The sequence below is a fragment of the Crotalus tigris genome, unplaced genomic scaffold (assembly GCF_016545835.1).
Source record: "Crotalus tigris isolate CLP2741 ecotype Arizona unplaced genomic scaffold, ASM1654583v1 scf7180000021160.8983255:1529534, whole genome shotgun sequence".
In the NCBI taxonomy this organism is placed as follows: domain Eukaryota; kingdom Metazoa; phylum Chordata; class Lepidosauria; order Squamata; family Viperidae; genus Crotalus; species Crotalus tigris.
The window spans coordinates 1361871-1378918 of record NW_024098373.1 but is presented as its reverse complement, the minus strand read 5'-3'; the positions used below and the strand labels follow the sequence as shown (position 1 = coordinate 1378918).

Sequence of the window (17048 nt, the reverse complement as noted above, 5' to 3'; positions counted from 1 at the left end):
TAGGGTTGGATGTTAGCTTTGAAAAAGCTAACCAGTCAGTTAGAACTGAAGAAGCTTCTTGGACGAGAAGTGAAACATTTTCAAAGTCCAGTTTGCGTTTTGGAAAAAGCACCTTTGGGACCACCGTAGCTTGGATGATTGAGAATCTCCATAGACATCAACCCTTTCTCATCTCTGCTCCTCTTCCCTCCACAAATCGCGAGACCCTTTTGGCACGCAGCTTCCCATCCCACCAAGCCACAAGCCGACATCAGATCAACAGAATTTAATCTAGTTTATTCTCAAAAAAAAAAAGAGGAAAAATATGAAAACGAAAAACCAAAGCGCAGTTCTTAAACACTAGCAGCAAGTAAAATTTGTACAACCATTCAAATCTGCAGTTGTAGGATGAAATAAATCTACACCTTGTCTTATCTGAGAGCTTTTTTTGAGCTATACATACAAACGACAATTACAAGAACTGGTTCACAATGCGAATAGGCCCTAGACAAACCGGCTTGCGAGAAACAAGCTGCGTGTCACACCAAAGTGTCCCTGTTACCCTTCAACCCCTTTTCCATTGATCAGAGGCCTGTGGCCTAGAATGGATGACTTGCTTACAGCTTGGATGTAATTTATTTTTAATCCATCAAAATAATTTCAGCCAGCATGTGAGGAGAGAAAGACAAGAGAGAGAAAGTGAGAGAGCGAAACAGCAAAAAAGCATAAACTGGCAATTTGTCCATTTGCCAGTTTGACCTCATTCTTCGCAGACCGTACCATAAAATGTTTCTGGTGATACCCGATTTGTACTATTTGTACTTTTCTTTTTTGCTTTTTTCTCCCCCCTCCCCCCCCCCTTTTTTTTTTTTTACAGCTACCCGGTTGTCAGCTTTCCTCCAAAAATGTACAATATTTCTTACAATATAAGTTATACAGTGTTCAGCAATTATTTGCTTTAATTTCAGTGAGAGGGAGGAAGGAAAGGGAGGGAGGGAGGGTGAGTGGCGTGGGTTGTTTCTTTGTTTTTTTTTTAATTATTTATTAATATTATAATTATTATTATTTCACAGCACTAAAAACCCAGTTCGACAGTGAAGTTGCGTGGCGATGGTTTATTCACAAATGGCCTCCCGATTCAGTGGTGGAGAAACACAAAACGTTTTCGAGCCGAGCAGTCAAGCAGTCAACTTTCCGTACCAATCTTTGCTTTGTTTCTTTCATTGTGAGGATTTTCAGCCAGTTTTACAATTTCCATCTTTCTTATTTTTTTCCCCGTTTTAGCATCTGCATCCAACAGTTTTTTGAAGGGCCAGGAAGGCTTCCCTCCAACGAGGCAAATATATAAAGATATTTCTCGTTCAGAGAAGTAAAAAAAAAAAAAAAAGGAATTTGGTTTCTTCTGTCTTTCTTTTTTTTTTTCTTTCTTTTTCCACCTTTTTCTTTTAAGCAGGAAAATCTCTCTTTCCCCCCCCCCCTTTCCCCCTGTCTGAGAGGCCTTCTTTAGCCCATGGCGGTCACCATACTTGATGGGTGGTGAGGTCCGAAAGACAAACTAGAAGAAGGGTGCATCGGAGTTGGTGTGGTCAGCATGTGGCCCGAATGGCTGAAGGGAGAAATATGACTGATGGACGACATGTGTCTGGAAAGGGCGGCGGGATTGAAGGAGCTGCTTTTGGGGAAATCATCCAGGCTGTCGTGAATCTTTTTGCTCTTTTTTGACTTGCTAGACATCTTCCGGTTTCGGGTCTGGATGCCTTCCTTCTTCATGGTCAGGGGTCTGTTAATCTAAACAAAAAATCAATTAACTTTCTTTGCGAGCTGGTCCTGTCTCCGGCTTTGCCAAAAAAAATCTCTCCCTCACAAACGCAAATACCGCACAACGACAAAGTTCTAGAGCAGTGTTTCTCAGCCTCGACCGCTTTTAAAGGGTGAGTGGACATCGGTTCCCAGAATTCCTTGGCTGGCTGGGGAATTCTGGGAGTTGAAGTCCACACGTCTTAAAATGGCGGACGTTGAGAAACACTATTTGGGCAAAAGATGGCAAACTTTTTTTAAAAATGGCCAGGAACATTCCTTTAGGTACATGTAGTCCTCTACTTATAACAGTTTGTTTAGTGACCGTTCGGGCTTACGACGGCACTGAGAAAAATGACTTATGACCAGTTTTCACCCTTACGACCCCATAAAATGGTCGCGGGATCAAAATTCAGACCCTTGGCAACTGACTCATATATACGACGGTCGCAGCGTCTCAGAGTCATGTGATCCTTATTGGCGACCTTCTGACAAGAAAAATCAATGGGGGAGCCAGATTCGCTTAACAACCATGTTACTCACTTAACAACTGCAGTGATTCACTTAACAACTCTGGCAAGAACCGTCGTAAAATGGGACAAAATTCACGTGACAAATGCCTCGCTTAGCAACAAAACTTTGGGGCTCAGTTGTGGTTGTTAAGTCGAGGACTACCTGTATATAAACTAATTAATATATATAAAAATGTATATAAACAGCCCTTGAGCTACAAGCATTCATTTAGCAACCATTCAAAGTTACAACGGCACTGAAAATCGTGACTCAGAACCAATCCTTACATTTATTATCATTGCGACATCCCCAGGGTCATGTGATCAACATTTGAATGCTTGGCAACTGGCATGTACTTAAGACAGCTGCAGCATCCCAAGGTCATGTGATCACCATTTGCGACCTTCTCGGTCGGCTTCCGGCAAGCCAAATCAACTGGGGGAACCTGAGTTCACTTAGTAAACTGCATGATTCCCGTCACAGCAGTGATTCACTTAACAACTGTGGCAAGAAAGGTCATAAAATGGGGCAAAACTATCTGGCTTAGCAGTAGAAGATTTGAGGGCTACATGTATTCCCACATTCCTTTAAGAATATTGTTTGAAGTCAAATTCACTTAATGACTGCATAGTTAGTCATTGCTCTGCTTTCTGATCAGAGGGGCTTTGTTTTTAGATGGTCAGTGATGATGGGAACTGTAGTCCAGCTCCATAACAGAATAACAGAGATGGGAGGGACCTTGGAGGTCTTCTAGAGCAGCCCCCTGCTCAGGCAGGAGGCCCTATACCAGGGGTCTTCAAACTTGGCCCTTTTATGACTTGTGGACTTCAACTCCCAGAATTCCTCAGCCAGCCTCCATTTTGTTTGTTAGATTTAAGACAGGGATCCTCAAACTTGGCCCTTTTATGACTTGTGGACTTCAACTCCCAGAATTCCTCAGCAGCCTCCATTTTGTTTGTTAGATTTAAGACAGAGGTCTTCAAACTTGGCCCTTTTATGACTTGTGGACTTCAACTCCCAGAATTCCTCAGCCAGGCACACTGGCTGAGGAATTCTGGGAGTTGAAGTCCGCAGGTCTTAATGTTGACAAGGTTGGCCACCCCGGAGGTAACACAACGATATTATCTCTGAGAATCAGCTGAGCGTATGACCATGTCACTTACATTGTGGAGCTTGAAATATAGCCCACAGGCATTACACACTGGATCCCCGTTGGCATTCCTCCTCCACAGAGTGGTGGTTGTGGTCTGGCAATTTGCACACGATGTCCCAGCCCGTCTTGCAGCTGACTGAGGGAGAAGAGAGAAAGCATAGTCACCTCACCAATAGATTAACGTGGGGGGCGGGTTTCAAGATCCTAAACCAGTGTTTCTCATCCTTGACAACTTTAAGATGGTGGACTTCAGCTCCCGGAATTCCACAGCCAGCTCCCAGAATTCCACAGCTGGCTAGGGAATTCTGGGACTTGAAGTCCACCCATCTTCGGCTTGCCAAGGTTGAGGAATCCGGCCCTAAATCCTTGCGGTGCATCCCAGAGAAGCAAAGCTAGCCCATTGCAATAAATCACGCATCAATTCATACAATTCTTCAGAGGTTAGAAGATCCAAGTGGAATTATGTAGTCACACCACGGTTTTATCTGGGTAGGATTGCATCTTTCCCCAGCAATCGTGCATGTGTGTGACAACATCAGAGTAAAGATGGTGATGGTGAAACACACGAGATTTTAATCAGCAAGAATCCCATTGATTCGTTCAAAGTTGCAAAAGTCCTCATCGGTAACAACAGAAGCCACACAAAAATAATATTTGTTTGAAGCTCAGCATTGCTATTTCTCTTGTCAATTATCCAGAACCCAATGAAATTGAAACTTCAAAGAACCAGGACAGAAATATGGTTTTTACAGAACGTGCAATTAAACTTTAGTGCTATCATAAGATGTGCTGCTGGCTGGTTGGCTTCAACAAGGTTTGGACCAATCCATGAAAATATGAAGATCGACAACTATTAGTCTTGATAGCAGTGGGCCTGCCTCTGAAGACCATCTACTCCTCAATTTACAACTGTCCATTTAGTGACCATACAAAATTACAACAGCGCTGAAAAAAGGGACTTAGGACCATTTTTCACACTTACGACCGTTGCAGCATCCCCAGGGTCACCTGATCAATTCTGGACTCTGGCAACTGGCTCATAGTATGATGGTGGCCGTGTCCAAGGGTCATGTGATCCCCTTTTGCGACCTTCCAAAAAGCAAAGTCAGTGGGGGAAGAAGCCAGATTTACTTAACAACTGTGTTATTAATTTAACAATGGCAGCGATTCACTTAACAACTGTGGCAAGAAATGTCGTAAAATGGGGCAAAAGCCACTTAAAAACTGTCTTGCTTAGCAACAGAAATTTTGGGCTCAGTTGTGGTCATAAACTGAGGACTGCCTGTATGTTTCTGAAGCACGCAGCGGTGACCCACTTCTCTCCATCAAGGTAGCATAACTATGGGGCTTCATTCAGTAGAAACATCCATCTCTCTTTCTTGGAGCCACAACTTTTGATGGCCTTTTGAGAGCATGGCACTTGCTCACAAAATGGCCGCCTTCAGGGATGGCGTTTCCGGCTCATAAAATGGCCGTCGAGAGGACGGCAGCGAGAGCCAAGACCCCCGCTGAGCAGAAATTAACCAGCAGGCCCGCTCCACACAACCTTCTCAAGATCCTCCCTTAAAATTTCAGCTTAGCTTTGCCTTCCTTCTCCTGGTGAGACGGGCAAACATCCAAGCCAACGAGACCCCTGGTTCATTATTTCTTTAAAAAGCCTGCGGGGGGCTCAAAACATTCTTTTCTCCAAGGGATTGAGATTGGCACTTTGATTTCGAGCTTGCCCAGTTTCCACCGTAACGTGTTTCTTTTTTATATAAATTTAAAAAATGGGAAACGGATAGACCACGGAGGTGACGGATGCCAAGGAAGGCGTCCTTGGAGATTTGGATCCACACAAGGGGTATGGATGGTGTGGGCAGTTAGAAGCATTATCCGTCCACCCACCTACATCTCCTTCAATCTATTTTGCTTCTCTGATGGGCAATCTGCCCATCCCACAACTAGGCCTGAACCACACATCTCCTAAGACGGAGTTAATTAAGGATGCTAGGCATCCAAAATTGTTCTCCTTGACATTCCTCTCCCTATTCATCTGAGGCTGGAGTCATATGCTCTGCAGACAGCATGTAAACAACGGCTCAGCCATCATCCACCCCAAAAAGATCAACCGATCTTATTCAGTTAAGTTCTTCTTGCAGCTCTCCATGACTAATGAAGCTCAGCAGCGGCTAACACACTTAGTCAAGCCATATGCATCAGCTTTATCCCATACAAAACACTAATGTAAAAGCTTCTTCCGGGGAAACATTAAGAAGCTTTGCGTAGTTGTGTTTTTTTTAACTAGCACAGTCAGGAATGGATGTGGTATGCCCTATCTGTAAAACAATGTCAGTGCTCAACAATTGAGTTCTGTTCTTCTGACCAAATAGAGAGTCTAAACATCGGGATCAGATTAAAAAGAAGGATGCTTTTAAACACATTATTTCTTAGATTGGTTAAAGGGGAAACAGAATACTGTAGAGTTATGTATTTCTCTGAGTTCTCTTTGACTAAAAATGCTGCAAACATCCAATAATAATAATAATAATAATAATAATAAAGTTGGAAGGGGCCTTGGAGGTCATCTAGTCCAACCCCCTGCTCAGGCAGGAAACCCTACACTATTTCAGACAAATGGCTATCCAGTCTCTTCTTAGAAAGTTCCAGTGTTGGAGCATTGACAGTTTCTGGAGAATCTTTTGTTATTTGCAAACTTTCCAAGATCTCTACAGGCTAGTCCTTGACTTACAACAGTTTGCTTAATGGTGGTTCAATGTTACAACGGCACTAAAAAAAGTGACGTATGACCATTTTTCACACTTATGACCACTGCGACATTCCCCATTGTCACGGGATCAAAATTCAGCCATTTGGAAATTGACTCATATTTATGACACAAATCTGGGGCTCACAATTGTGGTGGGAAGTCAAGGACTACCTGTATTTGTGATTTCCCAAGGCACTGCCCAAATAATATTAAAACCTAGCTTTGTGACTTTATGGACTAAGAAACATGTTGTTGTTGTTGTTTTCCCACTAAAATCTAAACATTTAAAAGCACTACCACAAAATATCCACAGCTTTGCGGAAATAGTCAGATAACATAAAAAGAAAACCTACAGGGTCTACTTTAATTTTTTTTAAAAAAACAAAAAATACTTCCAGGGAATAGCACAGTCAAACTATGCCTGAGCATTAAACCAGGTTTAATTTTCTTGCTGACAGCAGTGGAATCTGAACAGGTTTCACTTTGACTAAATTGAGTCTGCAGTGCCTTTTAAAATGACTGTTGTGTCAGTTTACAGTTGATTCATACAGTACGTGTTTTTTTTTGTCAGTGAATCATGCCGTATCTTGGAATTCTCAAATATTGGCATCTATTCCCCCACCATAGCTAGTCCTCAACTTATGATTAATTGATAATTGATGCACTTGATAAAAGGCCTGATCTGGACAGAAATCCAGAGAATTGTCAAGCCTTGCTCAAGACATCAGTTAGAATTACAGGGAGTTTATTTTTTTACAGGTAGACTTACAACCATCCATTTAAGAACTACTACTACTACTACTATTATTATTATCGATCATCGCACAGTCAGCCAGATGTTCAGACTGGATTTGGCATTTTGTCTACCTATCGAGTCCTTACCCAGGACCTGGGATAGGCAGATGTGGATGTTTGATGGTATTACAGATATCGTCGCAGGATGGAAGCAGTTCCTAATAAGGCCGCCTTTTGCAATTGACTAATAGCGAATTTGTCAATGCCAATGGTGTTCAAGTGGTGCTCCAGTTGTTTTGGGATTGCACCCAAGGAGCCTATGACTATTGGTACTACCCTTGCTTGCTTTTGCCACAGTCTTTCTATTTCTATTTGTAGGTCTTTGTATTTTGTTATCTTCTCCAGTTCTTTCTCTTCTATTCTGCTATCTCCAGGCACTGCCACATCCACTATCCAGACTTTTTTGTTGTTGTTGTTGTTGTTGTTGTTGTTATTATTATTATTATTATTATTATTATTATTATTATGGATCATCGCACAGTTAGACAGATGTTCAGACTGGATTTGGCATTTTGTCTACCTATCGAGTCCTTACCCAGGACCTGGGATAGGCAGATGTGGATGATGATGATGATGATGATTAATGTTACGTAGCTGGGTCCTGAAAGGTCTGCAAGAAAACAAGGAAGCTCAGGGAGCACCAAGGACTCCTCATTTCAACCCTGACCTATAAATATTCTCCTTTATTCAGGTTTTATTGTTCCCAAACCACTAAAAAAACCTACGTCGCAAGACACTTGGAGAATCCGAGAAGGGGAAACCACTAAGACATCAAACTCAGATCCAGAAATCAAGCATCTAACGAAACTAGATTCATAGAAGAGAGAGTTTTTAAAAAGCCCCTGGAATCAGGAAGGAAAATTTTTAATTCTCAAGGAAACCAGTGCTTTTGGGGGGGGGGGAATTTAGCAAGAGTTCAGTGGAAGCCACCAGGCCAGATTTATTTGTGCCGCGGAAGACTTAAGAATTACTATTATGCTTTTGGCTGCTCAACCAATGGGTTCATCCCCAACGACGGCTCTTGCAGAGAAGTTAGAGCAGGAGCCTTCAAACGTGGCCCTTTTATGACTTGTGGACTTCAACTCCCAGAATTCCTCAGCCAGGAACGCTGGCTGAGGAATTCTGGGAGTTGAAGTCCACAAGTTATAAAAGGGCCAAGTTTGAAGATCCCTTGACTTGGGGACTTCAACTCCCAGAATTCTTCAACCAGGAATGCTGGCTGAGGAATTCTGGGAGTTGAAGTCCACAAGTCATAAAAGGGCCAAGTTTGAAGACCCCTGAGTTGGAACTACCACTCAACAAAAGAAAATATGGAAGTTGTAGTTTCAGCGAATCTTGAGTCATGGATGATCAGGCAACCAGTTTGGTGGCTTGGCCATGACAACTGTGTGTCTTCCATTCCCTTTTCAGCTCTATTTTCATCCTAGGCATGCAGTCATATATAGATCAGCAGTCTCTTGCAGAGAAGTTAGAGCAGGGGCCTTCAAACGTGGCCCTTTTATGACTTGTGGACTTCAACTCCCAGAATTCCTCAGCCAGGAATGCTATAGAAATATCTGTCTTCTTTTGCACTTGGCCGCAATGGGGTGTGTGTGATGCCCAAAAGGGTATCTTAATTTTTCAAGGCTTCTGGTTCACAACTGTTGGAAACCACATCTAGAACACTTCAACCAGAACTCCTGACACATACCGAAGCCTTGCCCTAAGTATTCTTCCCCAGCATTGCATGCAAATTTATTCTAGTTTGGGGAAAGAAAGGTAGTTGTTGATTATACATTCAAATGAAAGAATTTTCATATGTACTTAATGTGTGTTTGTGTGTGTGTGTGTGTGTGTGTGTGTGTGTGTGTCTGATCTGTAAACAAGGCGATAAATCATAAAATAAAATAAAAAAGATTGACAAGTCTAATAAGACTGACCCTCAATGCTTGTTCTCTATCCCCTTTCTTTCGATCCTGACAGGGATCAAGGTTGACTTTTATCAATATCTAATATCTGAGGGGCTGCCACAAAGAAGAGGGGAGTCAACCTATTCTCCAAAGCATCTAAAGGAGAACAAGAAGTGACAGATGGAAAATAATCAAGGAGAGAAGCAACCTAGAACTAAGGAGAAATTTCCTGACAGTGAGAATAATGGACTCGATGGAACGGCTTGCCTTCAGAAGTTGTGGATGCTCCATCACTGGAGGTTTTTAAGAAGAGAGTGGACAGACATTTGCCTGAAATGTTATAGGATTTCCAGCTTGAGCAAGGGGTTGGACTAGATGACCTCCAAAGTGCCTTCCAACTCCTATTCTGATTTGTTAGCTTCTATTCTCTTCTGACTCAGCCTTCCATCCTTCCGAGGTTGGTAAAATGAGGACCCAGATTGTTGGGGCAATATGCAAATAATGCTTCTTACATTACAAATTAATGTGGTATGGGGTGGTATATAAGCCTAAATGCTATTGCTATTGTCGTTTTTAAAAAAAAACAAAACAAAACTCATTGGCTCTAAAAGCAGCACCATGAATTTCAGTGCTGTTCTCCAAATTTCAGTTCTATCCCCCATCTAAATTCCCACAATGCCCTTGTTGAACCATACTCTGAAAGGGATTGTGGACAACCTAAAGGAGAGCTGGGAACTACAGTCCCTTTATGACTTGTGGACTTCAATTCCCAGAATTCCTGAGCCAGCCATGGTTGACTCAGCATGGCTGGCTCAGGAATTCTGGGAGTTGAAGTCCACAAGTCATAAAAGGGCCAAGTTGGAAGACCCCTGCTCTCAAACATCTAACCAGGATAATGTTGCTCACATTTAAGGTGTGGCAAAAATAAGAGCGCACCTGGTGCCATCAGGAAGCCTTTCAAATAAGTGTGAGGATTAGTTGTAAGTCACATTTTTTTCAGCGCCCTCATAACTTCAAACAGTCTCTAAAGAAATGGCCGTAAATCAAGGACTATCAGTTTATAGGTAATTCACATGGTGTAAATGACTCAAGAGTAGAAATTAATGTAATCTCTTTCCATATACAGGTAAGTCTTCGACTCACAACCATCCATTTAGTGACCAAAGTTACAACGGCACTGAAAAAAGTGACTTGAGGAGGGTGCAATGGTCATAAATCACTTTTTTTACACCGTTTTTCACATTTATGACCATTGCCCCATCCTCATGATCATTTGATCAAAATTCAAACACTTGGCAACTGACTCCTATTTATGACGGCTGCAGTGTCCCGGGCAGTGGTGGGATTCAAACACTTGAACAACCGGTTCTCTGCGTGGATTCAGGCCTGGGCCTCCAAGGCCTAGAACGGTTTCTGGAAATGGCATCCATGTACTTCCAGCAGGCCGTTCTAGGCCTAGGAGGTCTCCTCCAGGCCTCCGAGGCCTAGAATGGACTTCCAGAAGTGGCATTCATGCACTTCTGGCGGGCCGTTCTAGGCCTGAGAGGCCTCCGAGGCCTCAAACAGACTTCCGGAAGTGGCATCCACGCACTTCCAGCGGGCCATTTTAGGCCTGGGAGGCCTCCTCAGGCCTCCGAGGCCTAGAACAGACTTCCAGAAGCAGTGTGCATTCATCCGGTTCTCCAAACTCAAAAAAATTTAGCTACCTGTTCTACCAAACCAATGAGAACCGGCGGAATTCCACCACTGTGATCCCCTTTTGCGACCTCCTCACAAGCAAAGTCAATAGGGAAGCCAGATTCACTTAACGACCGTGTGGCTAACTTCACCACTGCCTTGATTCGCTTAACAACTGTGGCAAGAAAGGTCATAAAATGGGGCAAAAACTCATTTTAGCAACTGTCTCAACTTAGCAATAGAAATTTTAGGCTCAGTTGTGGTCGTAAGTCGAGGACTACCTGTATGGGCCAACCCTCTCTTACCTAAAAAGGGGGGCTTATATCAAGAAAAGGAGGGGGGAGGCAGAATATCGGCTTGAAGGTTCAGCTCTACCCTCTACCCCCTCCACCCACCCCCGAAAAATTTACTCCGCTCCCCCTCTTCTCCATTACAATCCAAAGCACCAGCTTATTTATCCAAACAGCCTTGTACGTCTTCCAAGAGATTTAGAGAAACAGATGTAGAAAGAAAAAAAATGTCCTATTTCCTTAGGGCCAAACGACACGGTACACGCAGTCATATGGAAGTTCCCTCCAACTTTTATTTTCCTAATGAGAAGCAGCTTCAGAAGGACGCAGTCGTGGGTCAGGCATTGGAGCCATTTATATCCTCTCCTCATATAAATGTTTCCTTTTTGGTTGTTGTTTTTTTATCTTCAAAGTGGAGGGGGGGGAAGAATCCACAAAGTTCCTGATAAGGAAAAACCCAGGTGAGCTGAAAAGACCATGGGGGGGGGGAAACATCCTAACTAGAGGGGGGGAGGAATGTGTTTCTCCTTAACTAGTCACCTTACATTCTAACAGTCAAACACAGTTAAGTGTGAGAATGGCACAAACCCAGGATTAAGTCTAACCCAGGGAAATATGATCTCCATATCTGTATGTCCAAAACCATAGTCCCTCCATTTCTCTCTCCATAACCATAATCTGGTTAGCCCCTGCTCTGCTGTGGAATTGGCAATCCACAGTCTACATCCACTACTAGCAGATAAAAAGATAACAAACCCCACTCCTTTCTAGCACTGCTGATGTTGCCTAGCTGGGTCATGAAACGCTCAGTGGTTCGAAAAAGGCATCCAGCAGTTGAAATCCTAACGTACGGCCAAAGATTTGCTTAACGATGCTCTCCATGGACAATACAGGTAGTCCTGACTTACAACCACAACTGAACCCAAATTTCTCACAGCTAAGCTATGAGGGAGTTGTGTCCCATTTTACAACCTCTTTTGCTACCGAGGTTAAGCAAACTACTGCAGTCACTAAGTGAAACGTGGTCGTTAAGCGAACCTGGCTCCCCCCATTGACTTTGTTTGTCGGACGCTGGCTGGGAAGGTTGCAAAAGGTGATCACGTGAACACACACACACACACACCCGGGACAGTGAAACCGTCATAAATACACCCCAGAGGCCAACCGCCCAAATTTTGAACACGTGTGACCATGGGGATGCTAGTAAGGGTGTAGCTCTATACATATGTTGTATATAGCATGTTTTAAATGGGTGTTATGTATGTGTACACTTTGAGAGGAAGCAACTAAATTTCATTTTTAATGCGTGCCATTGTGCCCACAGGGAAAAAATGACAATAAAGGTTATCTAATCTAATCTAAATCTAATAAGTGTGAAAAACGGACATATAGGAACCCTTTTCAGTACCGTTGTAACTTCAAACGGTCACTAAATGAATGGTTGTAAGTCAAGGATTATCTCTACTCTACTTTTATGAATGAATGGTTTAGCTTGTCAAGACAACCCATTATTACCTCAGATTTACAGGGTTTTTTTCTCTTTCAAGTCTTTCACTCATTTTATTGCAGAGAAAGGTGAGCTAAAAACGTCCCGTTCTTTTCAGCTTCTGAAACTTCTCAAAACACTAACAAGCCCACCTCAGGGGACATCCAGTTCACCATCTTTAAGCTTTTGGGACTTTTCCAACTTCTTCAAACGATCAGCATCAAGGCATTATCCCCACCTCTCCTTTCCCTCTAATCAATCCTTTCTTCCCCATTTTTTTCTGCATCTCCTCCATCTTCAACCACCCCTCCCCCCCTTGGGGATAAACCATTCACCATCACCCCAACCCTAATTTCAAAGCAAAAGCTCCAGAATTTTTTTTTTAAGTCATATATATAGAGAGAGACAGAAATGGTACATAACTTGGCACTTATGGTGAAAAATGGGGAGCGGGCCCCCTCATAAACTCTCTTCTGTACAGACAAATAAGACTTTGGGCGGATTGGCCCAGTTCTACTCCCTCCAGAAAGTTCTCCATCTTGGGCTGAGGAAAGAAGGAGGAGGAGGGAGGGAAGGAAGGAAGGAAGGAAGGAAGGAAGGAAGGAAGGAAGGAAGGAAGGAAGGAAGGAAGGAAGGAAGGAAGGAAGGAAGGAAGGAAGGAAGGAAGGGGGAGGGAGGGAGGGGGGGAGGGAGGGAAAGGAGGAGGAAGAGGAAGGGAGGGAGGGAGGGAGGGAAGGAGGGAAGGAGGGAAGGAGGGAAGGAGGGAAGGAGGGAGGGAGGGAGGAGGAATAAGAAGAGGAAGGAAGGGAGAGAGGGAGAAGGAAGGAAGGAAGGAAGGGAGGGAGGGAGGGAGGAGGAGAAGGAAGGAAGGGAGGAAGGGAGGGAGGAAGGAGGAGGGAGGGAGGGAGGAGAAGGAAGGAAGGGAGGGAGAGAAGGAAGGAAGGAAGGAAGGAAGGAAGGAAGGAAGGAAGGAAGGAAGGAAGGAAGGAAGGAAGGAAGGAAGGAAGGAAGGAAGGAAGGAAGAGGAAGGGAGGGAGGGGAGGGAGGGATGGAAGGAGGAGGAATAAGAAGAGGAAGGAAGGGAGAGAGAGGAGGAGGAGGGGAGGAAGGAAGGAAAGGGAGGGAGGAGGAGGAGAAGGAAGGAAGGGAGGGAGGGAGGAAGAGAAGGAAGGAAGGAAGGAAGGAAGGAAGGAAGGAAGGAAGGAAGGAAGGAAGGAAGGAAGGAAGGGGAGAGGGAGGGAGAGAAAGGAGGAGGAAGAGGAAAGGAGGGATGGAAGGAGGGAGGGAGGAGGAATAAGAAAAGGAAGGAAGGGAGGGAGGAGGAGGAGGAAGGAAGGAAGGAAGGGAGGGAGGAGAAGGAGAAGGAGAAGGAAGGGAGGGAGGGAGGGAGGGAGGGAGGGAGGAGGAAGGAAGGAAGGAAGGAAGGAAGGAAGGAAGGAAGGAAGGAAGGAAGGAAGGAAGGAGAAAGAGAGAGAGAGATGGGGAGAGAGAGAGGAGAAAAAGAAGTTAGTGCATTTTTTTGAAGTTGGATTTTCACTTACCAGTCTTCTTTTGGGCTTTATCAGCGGCCGATTTTGCCCATTCATTTTATGATACAATCCACAGGCGTTACAGAGGTAATGCCCTGTGCCATCTCGCCTCCATAGTGGGGTTGAGGTAGCTCCACAGTTTACACACTCCCTGCCTTCTGAAAACAAAAGGGGACACAAATCATTGAGGAGCAGCAGAGGAAGGAAGAGGGAAGCTGGCTGGGAGGTGGTTAGGACGGGGTTTGTCCTGCACCACCAAGCTGAGCATTCACATCTCACCACCTCTGGTTAAAAAGCCAGAGGTGTTAAAATTGAATAAGATGTGATAAAATCCCAGGGATTGGCTTAATAAATTTCTGCCGGTAGTCTCTCGACTTACGACCACAACTGAGCCCAAAATTTCCAGTGCTAAGCAAGAGAATGGTTAAATGAGTTTTACAACCTTCCTTGCCACAGTTGTTAAGCGAATCAATGCAGTTGTTGTGCATTAACGACACCGTCGTTAAGTGAATCTGCCCCCCATGGACTTTGATTGTCAAAAGGTCGCAAAAGGGAATCACGTGACCCTGGGGGACACCGCAACAGTCATAAATAGGAGTCAGTGGCCATGCATGGGAATTTTGATCATGTGACCATGGGGATGTTGTAAAGATGAAAAATGGTCGTAAGTCACTTTTTGCACTGCCGTTGTAACTTTGAACGGTCACTAAATGAAAGGCTGTACGTTGAGGACTACCTGTATACTGCTGGCATCTGGGGACAAAAAAAGTACAAAAATAAAACTTCTCCCCAAACACACAATTAAAACCATAACTCAAAAATACATTGATAGGAAAACAAGAACTGGGAAGCCATTTGGATTCAAGGGGAATCCCAGGAGATCACTAGTGCTTGGAGACGTTTAAATATGCACACCACAGTGTGTTGAAACACAATTTCCCCTTTGCATTCAAATCAGGACACTGTGTAGAACACACAGAACAGAGTTGGAAGGGACCTTGAAGGTCTTCTAGTCCAACCCATGTTCAAGCAAGAAGCCCTACACCAGGGGTCTTCAAACTTGGCCCTTTTATGTGGACTTCAACTCCCAGAATTCCTCAGCCAGCCTCCATTTTGTTTGTTAGATTTAAGACAGGGGTCTTCAAACTTGACCATTTTATGACTTGTGGACTTCAACTCCCAGAATTCCTCAGCCAGGAATGTTCTTGTAAACCTCCAACGATGGAGCATCTAGAACTTCTGGAAGTTAAGTTTTTCCATTGATTAAATGTTTGAATCAGTGTCAGGAAATTTCTCCTTAATTCTAGGTTGGCTCTCTCCTTGACTGACAGAATAACAGAGTTGGAAGGGACCTTGGAGGTCTTCTAGCCCAACCCCCTGCTCAAGAAGGAGACCTTATACCACTATTCCAGACTAATGGCTGTCCAATCTCTTCTTAAAAACCTCCACCAATGTAGCGTCCACAACTTTGGGAGGCAAGTCATTCCGCTGATTAATTGTTCTGTCAGGAAATTTCTCCTCAGTTCTAGGTACGCCTCTCTCTTTCTTTGACAGGTGGAATGTGTTTCTGAGTAAGCGGGCCTAGAAACTGTAACACTATTGAGAAATGGTTTTGATTTCACTCAATATAAAACAACCCAGAAATTTGTCCCATTGAATTCAATGGCAGAGAGAAGGGGGTGCATAGAGCTGAACCTTCTATGGATTAGCATTCGTTCATCAGGTTAATACCGTATATATCAGGGGTCTTCAAACTTGGCAACTTTAAGACTTGTGGACTTCAACTCCCAGAATTCCTCAGCCAGCCCTGGCTGAGGAATTCTGGGAGTTGAAGTCCACAAGTCTTAAAGTTGCCAAGTTTGAAGACCCCTAGTATATATTTACCAGAGAATGAAGCACTGGCTCAGATTAAGATTGGATCATTCTCAGAATCAATAAACCCACCACCTTCAAAAGGAACTTGCATCAGCCACAACCAACTTAATTTTCAGTTCAATTTGTGTGTTTCACCCTTTCATCTGTGTTTTGATTTTTGGACGAATGAGGTGTCATCTCTGTTTTACAATCTTCAAATAATTTAAACTTCTTCCAGTCTGTAACCCTGACACCTACAACCTTAGCAGTAAAAATAATGAACAACAATTTATAACTATAAATTATGCAGCCGAACAAAGAGACCTGTTGCTTCATTATGAAGGAACAGTATTTAATCAATTGAGAGATTCTTTGAATTAATTAATCCAGCCCATTAAATGCTGCAGCTCCATAAATGACTAAAACCTTTTATTTTGTGAAGACAGCTTTAGGGTAATAAATCTAACGTACTCGTCTCCTCTGAGCAACACAAGAATCCTTTAATAGAAAGGTTTATTGACATCTTATTCATATTTTCCATTGAGCTGCTCAGATTAGAAATTTAAAAACATGTACAAATAAGAGCAAAAATCGGGCAATTTGGCACAACCAGTGAAAATGAACTAATCACATACACACAAATGGGCTGGGACTAAAAGTTTAGTCAGCATAAATTTATCCAAAGCAGCAAAAATATAGATGATAACATACTCTGTGTGTGTGTGTGTGTGTGTGTGTGTGTGTGTGTGTGTGTGTAGGTCTTTGATTATTTGGGTTTTCTCCCGCGTAAAATTGGAAGTGTCTTGGCGACGTTTCGACGAAGTCCCATTCGTCATCTTCAGGCTGGTGTTATCAGCTTCGTGCTCCTCGAAGCACGAAGCTGAAAACACCAGCCTGAAGATGACAAATGGGACTTCGTCGAAACGTCGCCAAGACACTTCCAATTTTATGTGGGAGAAAACCCGAATAACCAAAGACCTACATACAAACATCTGCGAAAATCTCAGAAAACATATACATACATACATACATACATACATACATACATACATACATATATTGCTCCTCGAAGCACAAAGCTGAAAACACCAGCCTGAAGATGACGAATGGGACTTCGTCGAAACGTCGCCAAGACACTTCCAATTTTACGCGGAGAAAACCCAAATAACCAAAGACCTACATATATATATGTATGTATGTATGTATGTATGTATGTATGTATATATATCCGCTTTCTGTGAAGTAAAATCATGCGGTTATATCAAGAGAAAAAAATATACGTGGCAAAAATTGATCAATTTTCACAAGCAGATTAGCTCACTTCATAGAAACCTCTG

At 43.3% G+C, this 17048-nt stretch overlaps 1 protein-coding gene across 4 annotated transcripts in view; it reads right to left on the bottom strand.

Moving 5' to 3' along the window:
* Nucleotides 1–255: 255 nt before the first annotated feature.
* GATA3 (GATA binding protein 3) overlaps nt 256–17048 on the bottom strand; it is a 92541-nt gene continuing 75748 nt past the window's right edge. For 2 of the 4 annotated variants that reach the window (XM_039369525.1, XM_039369524.1), the window contains 3 exons: nt 13870–14015; nt 3453–3578; nt 256–1767 (listed from right to left, as the gene is read on the bottom strand). In XM_039369525.1, coding sequence (XP_039225459.1) covers nt 1483–1767; nt 3453–3578; nt 13870–14015 — 557 coding nt within the window. In that variant the 3' untranslated portion in view covers nt 256–1482. Of the gene's footprint in view, nt 1768–3452; nt 3579–12750; nt 12873–13869; nt 14016–17048 lie in introns of all 4 variants that reach the window. The other 2 variants (XM_039369527.1, XM_039369526.1) reach the window with 2 other exon arrangements.